We start from the raw sequence: 8202 nt of genomic DNA, 5'->3' as shown, positions 1-8202 counted from the left end.
GGCTGATCATCTCTTCAAGCAAGATTAACCTTCAGTGATATTGTGGGCGTCTGAAATCCATAAAAACGTGTTGATAACAAATTTGAGATGCACATTTGTATAAGATGACTCTAACTAATAGTGTTTTGGTCTAAATGATTTCATGTTCAAGTGTTTTAGAGCCGTGTGTGTGTGTGACTCCTGAGATAATGAGGTGAATTAGTGGCCTCATCCATTTACAAGTGTTTCCTCTTTCAGACGCTGGACTAACAAACTTGTTGAGCAGCTAATCCGGGGACCTGCTTCAACCTGAAATCCTGGTAACAGCTTGTAATTCATGTGGGGAAATAAAATGCACATTTTACATGTAACATAAATCAAATTGGTTTACTTTATTGTCCCCATGGAGACATTTTTCTTAATAAAACAACTAAAACAGACCCAGAATAATAATGCAGAATAAAAGTGAGTTGAATATTGCACCTGCCCTAAAGACACTTAAAAAGATAAAAGGCTAAAAGGATACAAGTTATATAAAGTTAGAGAAGTCACGGTGCAAGTGTAATAAACATTTGCAGGTTTGCCGGACAAGTCCAGCTAGAAATGAACATGTGGCTCGCTGATCTCTCATGTTATTGATGGATGCTCTTTCATCGCAGCTCACAGCCAAGGTGGTGATGGTGATGAACGGGTGGGGGGGCATGAGAGGGGAGGGGGGGCGCTTCAATCACCATCTGTTGAACAATGCGCCACCCTGTCCACCCTCCCTCCCCAAGCCGCCATTCATCTTTGTCCCTGCTCACCCAGGCCCATGGAAAATGGGCCACAGTCAATAACCCCAAATCAATCAGGCCCTGTTGATGAGGGGAAATTATGAATTCTCATCCACGTCAGGCGGAAAGTGGCGGCGGCCTCCAAACTCATCTTGCTGGTGACCAGATGGTCAAACAACAATAGGGATGAAGATGAGGTGGTCAAGCATGAGCTCGGGGATGAAGGCCGCCTTGTATCCCACATGCAGCTGACATTCAAAATGTTGAAAACAGATCTGTATCTGCAGATATTTCACTTAAAAACCCAAATCAGCCTCATAATCTTACACTTTTCTGCACTCAACTTAGATTTTTTGGTTTGTGTGTCTCTCCAGTCTTGTGCTGCGCATGCTTGTGTGTGTGTGTGTGTGTGTGTGTGTGTGTGTGTTGCACTCTGGAGGATGTGTTGTTGCTTGTGGCCAGCTCCAGTCAGCGCTGCAGTGGATTAGTCAGCTGCATTTATTTAAGGTAGTGCACGGAGAGAGTGAGCGCAGGAGCCAGTGTGCAAGTAGCAGATCCACCGAGATGCAGCGCATCTACATGCACAGCCATGAGCACTTTGAGGTGTTCACCACCGTCCTTGCTCCACAAGGTGAGTGGAATCATATCTGCAGTGAAGCGTGGCGTAGCATGACATTATTTACAGTGAGAGGAAGATGGCACACCAATGTCAGATTAATGAATAATGATGTAAATCTGTTTTCTCTGTGTAAAGGGCATAGCTGCATGCACATATATGTGCATGCAGCTATGTGAAGAGGATCAGATGTGCACTTGCAGACATGGCATTTGATCAAATAAGCTTTTTTCCCTGCTGATTCACAGGGAGGTGTCGATACAGGACAGATGCGGAGAAGGCAAGTTAACCATTCATCTCAATACAAAAATCCACTCACTGATAGAAAGCTTCAGTCTTTGGCTGCATGTTGTTGATCACATCCACTTTTAATCACAAAAATAGAAAACAACATTTCCTAAATCCCCAAGTGTTGCATCTGCCCCACATTGATTGATATGAGTTTGACATTGAAATTATGTAAAGTCAATTTCCTGCAGCTCCATTATGTGTCTCATTTATATAATTCCTGGTGCCGTATTTAGGCGGAACACATAATGAAGAGTACACCCAGATTCAGGGTTTCTATTTCACCGCACAGCCCGTTAATCTCAGAGTCTTGACACGTAATCCTCTCCATTCACTTAGTGCGACCTGTCAACTGCCAAGTGCACTCGGACTCTGACGACAGCTTTTATCGCCGCAGCCAAAGAGCAGTGCAGCAGACACCTGATCTGAATGATTTGAAAATGCATCTGGCCATTTCTAGCAGAGTAAATCGGTTAGTGTCCCTCTTGTCCATTAGATGGTGGTGGTGCACAGCTACAGGCCCCACTGGCCAGAGGAGCTGGAGCTGTGTCCAGGTGACGTAGTCCTGGTGCTGTCCAAGCATGAGGAGGGGATTTGGTTTGGGCGGAGGCAGGATGGCCAGCAGGGCCACTTCCCCGCCTCCTGTGTGATGGAGCTGAGCCAGGTTGGTTTCTTTTTTTTTTTCCTGCCTGAATGTGCTCAGCAATGCAGCAGGACGGACATGATGCTCAATGTCTGAGGGCAGATCGTGGTTTAAATTCTATATCTTAGAACAGTGAAGGGTTTAAGCGTCTTACTATGAGGATTAGGAGTTGATATGATCACAATATATCGAAAATAGTAAACATTTATTATTTTGTTTGAGATATTTTTGTCTCACGCAGTTTTTCTGTGTTATTTAAATTCTTAATTTAATTATACCTGAGATTGAGAAACTCTGATTGTTGCATATTCAGCCATGAATATTTAAAAAAAGAACATAAATATCCCCAATGATGTGGAGGATCCAGTGTTTCTTGGATTGGATTGGAAAAGCACCCCAATAGAAATGTAATGCAAGGTACAGAGAAATACTTCATTAACAGGAGAGCTCGACTACTTTCTTATCCCTACAGGTTTATACCATGTTTGATACTTGATCTTCTGAGACCTCCAAATCCTCAGCTTCATCAGTTGTTTATTATTATCAACGACATGTGATAACTGCCCTCTAGTGAATCATCAGTGCACTGCAGGATGGAGAGGCTCTTTATCAGATTCAACACAGCTGAGCATCGCAGCTCAGATGACTCATATTTTGTACAAAATGTGAATATAATCCTAACTTTCTAATGCATAAATACTATACGTGAACACAAACACTATTTGCATATATATATATATATATATATATATATATATATATATATATATATAAATATAAACACTAGATCAACAGCCTTGAGATGATGTATGTTATGATTTGGCACTATACAAATACAATTGAATTGAATTTGATTTAACATTGATTAAACATACATACTGTATAGTATACAGAGCATGTGGCTGAAATTCATGTATATTAATATACAATAGATGTAAAACATTGAAAAATCTCCTATATATTTTTTTCTTTCAAAAAAGTTGGTAATGTTCTGGGCAGTGGCATCATTTGCTGTATGAATAAACTTGATAGAATACACTTGTTGTTATAGTGGCTCAGACTAAGGATCAAGTGCTACAAATACATTTAAAGTTATTGTTCCACAAATGTCTAAATAAAGAAATGAATTGAAGCACAAATAGAATGAAGAGTTTGAGCTGTTTGAGCTGAGGGCAGATGAAGGAGGATATAAAAAGCAGCGTGCAGCTTATTTTAGCACATCAGTGAAACACACTGTATTTTCCCTCTCGGCAGAATCTCCCTCCCAGAGGCCTGCAGAGGCGTTTGTCCCTGAGAACCTCGGCAAGGGACAACGACTCGGGTGGAGGACGCAGCAGATATGGACAGTAAGTGTCAGGTGTAAACTCACACAGCAGCAACAACAACAACAAATACACATGTCCCCCCTCAATAGGTGAATGCACACACACACACACACACACACACACACACACACACACACACACACACACACACACACACACACACACACACACACACACACCCAGCAGCTGCTCACCACATCCCCATCACAGAGTCCCATCCCACTGCTCTCCGCCCAGCGCCCCTGAACAGGTGGCCCCTCTCGTCCCTCATTAGTCGACAAAGCACACTGATTACTAAACCCCAAACACACACACACACACCCACACACACACACACACACACACACACACACACCAGTCGTTCCCCTCTCACTGCATCAAATTAAGGCCAAAGAAAAGCGGGGGAAAGGAAAGGCTTTGTAGTCATTCACCTAAAAGGAAATGAAATTATGACAGAACAATCATATTTTTTAGATAATTTTTTTCCTCGTGACAAATAATTCATATTTTTTATTAGAAATTTGAAATCTTTTCATCTGTAGCTAAGAGGAGCTGTTTGATTGGGTGCTGTAACTATCGCCCAGTTTGTGTGAGTGTAGGTGGTGTTTATATTTGACAGCCTGCCACTAATCTTTGCTTACACACTTAAATACACACACACACACACACACACACACACACACACACACACACACACACACACTACACAGAACCCTCTGTACAGCTCCATGCCTGTCTTGTCTACTAGCGGTGGAATTTGGGTCATGAGGAATAAACAGGGCCTTTGTGTTTGTTATTTCCTCTTTGTCCCCCAGTGGACACATCCTGCAGGCGCTCAGGCGGGGGAGCAGAGGAGGTGGTGGAGCAGCAGCAGCAGCAGCAGCAACAGCAGCAGGAGGAGGGATGGTGATGGATGGGGGCCAGGGCGAGAGCGAGGACCCCTTCCCGGTACGCAGGCCCCTGCAGATCCCGTCGCCTCAGCCTGTGGCCTCCCAGCAGCCTCAGACACACAGATCCCCGGGCCTGCTCCACAGGATTCTGTCCAAGTGCCGGAAAAAGAGTGAATGCCAGGGAGCCACCAATGGGGCCTTCGAGGGCGACTAGGAGGCCCTTCTCTTTGTGCGAGTTCACTGTGGTGGGGCTGCTGCGGGGTCGTGGGGCGAGCGGAGGCACCTCTGAAATGTGGAGGACAGGTCCTGGACATCCTGATCTGAGCAAACTCTTGTTGCCATATCAGGCGTTCTTGACTTGGCTGCAAGAATCCAGACAATACTCCTCTCTGTGACTGTATACATACACACACACATGATTTAATGACGTCACAGAAGGTGTTTTTTTCAATTACATCTGATGGACAGGGCCTGCTGAGACATCACTGGGACGGGGGCGTGACTAGAAGGGCAGCATGAATGTACAGCGAGCTGAGCGGCTGCTGATTTCTTCCTTGTTTTTCAGCATGACAAGTCACCAAACACCAGGTATATGCTTCATAAAATGATATATACAATTCAATATATATAATCACAGTCACAGCAGTTATCTATCTAATCTAGAAATTCCACAAATCTCTGTCTGTATGTGGAACGCATATCTTGACAACCGTTTATCTCATACTCGGCTTGTGTATTCTTAAAGGCCTAAGGAAGTGCAATGTCGAATTTGGTTTTGATTTGTGTAATATTGAATGTTATTCGTCGAACATTCAATATTACTCAAATTTAAAATAAACGGGCAACCAGCGCTTGTTCATGACAATGACAGGGACAACTGATTCTCCAGATCGGGGTTCTGCGTGAGTCGAGCTTCACCAAACTTTCAATAAACAGGTGAACAGCTCTTTGTGCAGCAGCGGTGGCTTCAGGGTTCTGCAGAGTGAGTCCTGCAGAGTGAGTCCTGCAGAGTGAGTCCTGCAGACTGAGTCCTGCAGACTCAGTCCTGCAGACTGAGTCCTGCAGAGTGTTTTTAACTTGCTCAGTTCCTGCAGGTCACTTATACGGATTCAGAAAGAAAAGCTGCAACCTGCATCACCACAGGCCAAACAAGCAGGCAGGTTTCGAACGGGCACTGCAGTATTAAGTGTGATGAAGGGAAGTAACATAACACCTTAGTGAAAATCAATGATGTCATAAGGGATGTAATTGTCTGTTTCACCATTTTTGTTTCTTCCCTTCATCTCCTCATGTGAATCTGTGTATATGTATGTGTAAAATGCTGCTTAATATTATTATTACAGTGATTAAACCAGCGAACCCTTCCCTGGCTCACATCTTTTTATTCCAGTGGAAAATGCCTCAGTATATTACCTCATACCTCAACTCCTGCTCATTTTCCTTTTTGAACATTCGGGGCCTCCCTCCTATTTAGCAGAGAGCGAGCTCTCTCAAGCGAGAGGAAGTGTAATTGAGGCCCGCTGAAAGCCTCGCTGACGGATTGTGCCGGTTGCCCCAGCAACGCCAAGGCAGCTCTCAGAAGTCAGGGTAGTCGTCTTCGTCATCTTCTTCTTCTTCTTCTTCTGCGGTGCCTCCCAGCATGTCCCACCCCCCCACGCCGTACTGTCTCTATAGGGTAGGCTGTAGATTACATCCCCGCAGAGGACACAAACACAGAGCCTAATCCTCACCTTGGCCTTGACCTCTGCAGGGAAACACACTCCTCCTTCCTCCTCCTCCTTCCTCCTCCCCCACTGTTTGATATAATCCTTTGTAAGAGAGGCTGTAGGAGGCAGTCACTCTGGGGCCAGTGTTTGGAGGCAGGGAAGGGTGTAAATGTTACCAACACAAAAAAAGACAGCTCCACGGGTCCCTGGAGCAAACTGAGATTCATGAGGCGAAGAATAGAGAGAATGTTACTGTTGCATCTTATCTCAGGACGACACAATCTGAGAATACCTCGCACAAACCAGACGAGTTTTCCTCAATGAAATCTAATGTACGAGATGTGCACCAATCAGAGGTGAGCGAAAAGAGAACGGATCTGTTATCTGATAGCTGCTGGCTGCTCATTTCACATGGGGATTAGAACTCGCTTATCTGCGCCTGACAGTGATTTATTCAAATTCAGATTAGACCTCATACTTTTGCTCTGAAACACGGCGAGACCTCAGTCAAACGGGAGCCTGACTTCACCTCACACCGCGCTCACACACCCAAGTGGAAACAGTGACCTATATGGGGGCGGAAAGGCCAGGGTCAATTTTTACACACACACACACACACACAATCCCAGGTCTGTGGAACTCTCCCGCCTAAAAGTGTCCTATCCCTGCTGTTCTGTTCTGTGCCGGGTTGTCTTCTGGGGGACTGGGGGGTGAAGGAGCGGGGGAGGAGGGGTAACAGGGTGCCTGCCAGATGACTGTTCTGTCAGCCTTATAATGGGCTGCCATCTGCTGTCTAGCGTACACAAAGGCAAACAGTGTGTGTGTGTGTGTGTTAGAGAGAGAGTTTGTGCGTTTGCTTATGTGTAAGTGCTCAGAGGAAGAAGGCAGAGGAGATAGATTTGGTTCTGCCGAGTGTTTCACGTCCTCGGTGGACGAGGTAAGCACAAATATAAACAAACATGATGTCCATTAACACGATGACAGGAGATATTTGAGGACAGGATGTCAAGTTTTTACATTATATTCAAATTAAAAAGATGGAATATGTTGTACTTTAAATGATTCCCACAGTAGCAGATTTGTAAATCCAAGTCTGTGCACAACAGGTACCTGTCTACACGTCAACAAGTCACTAGAACGTGATGATTGATGTCCTTAAATCCATCCATGAAGCATAAGGTGGAAAGGCTGCTGCCAATAACCAATTAAGAGGCAAAAGGTCCCTGACATCTTTCAGCTTAGTGCGGGTCACCCAAGAACAAAAGACCCTCTTGTACAAGAATGAGAGGGAAGGGAGGGCCGATTGATTAAGTGGACACGGCGTGCATGCGGCGGCCGTGTGTTCATGTGCACATTGTTTGTGTGCGTGTGCGCTGCTGCTGCTCCTTCTGCGTAAGGCAAGTCTTCACGTTCTCTGCCTCCCTCCGTTTGGGGGGCAATTGAGCGAATGGGCCCGTAAAAACCAACAGCCCCGAGGACAAAAGGAGCCCAGGGGCATTAAGTCATGGGTGAGTGGGCCCCTTTAGGGCCAGCAGCTGACCCTGTGGAGAGGCCTCTTGTTCTGATGGAGGGGACTCGTGTCCCCGGACCCCAGGCCAAGTTGACAGCATCCCAACATATACATGCACGCATGACAGGGGGAGTGGGCTCAAACCACTCTATCAGATGTCAGACGCAGGCTTCACCAGTTCACCTGCCTGAGTCGGATCCACCTGGAGAAAAGTGACTGAACACAATTAAAAGTATTGGATTTTCTTTTCCTGAGAAATTAAATTTTGGCAAGAAGTCAAGAGGTTGTTATTCCTGCTGTGAGCATGTCAGGAAAATAAAGAACCGGCAGAATACTTTATTACATGGGAAACACCATGTAACATAACCTAATTATTATCTCCACCAAGGAGGTTATGTTGTCGTCTGTTAGTTAGCAGGATTATGCAAAAACTGCTGAACAGATTATCATCAAGGATGCGATATGGGTCTGG

The 8202-nt window shown here is 45.2% G+C and overlaps 1 protein-coding gene across 1 annotated transcript; it reads left to right on the top strand.

Moving 5' to 3' along the window:
• Window positions 1–1174: 1174 nt before the first annotated feature.
• Window positions 1175–5878, top strand: LOC118098651 (vexin). The gene is made up of 5 exons (XM_035142687.2): window positions 1175–1383; window positions 1617–1648; window positions 2153–2320; window positions 3554–3645; window positions 4440–5878. The coding sequence occupies exons 1-5, from the start codon at window positions 1317–1319 to the stop codon at window positions 4726–4728; spliced, it is 648 nt and encodes a 215-aa protein (XP_034998578.2). The 5' UTR covers window positions 1175–1316; the 3' UTR covers window positions 4729–5878.
• The last annotated feature ends 2324 nt before the right edge of the window (window positions 5879–8202 follow it).

This window comes from Hippoglossus stenolepis, chromosome 19, assembly GCF_022539355.2.
Source record: "Hippoglossus stenolepis isolate QCI-W04-F060 chromosome 19, HSTE1.2, whole genome shotgun sequence".
NCBI classification, from domain to species: Eukaryota; Metazoa; Chordata; class Actinopteri; order Pleuronectiformes; family Pleuronectidae; genus Hippoglossus; species Hippoglossus stenolepis.
This window is presented reverse-complemented; position numbering and strand designations above follow the sequence as displayed.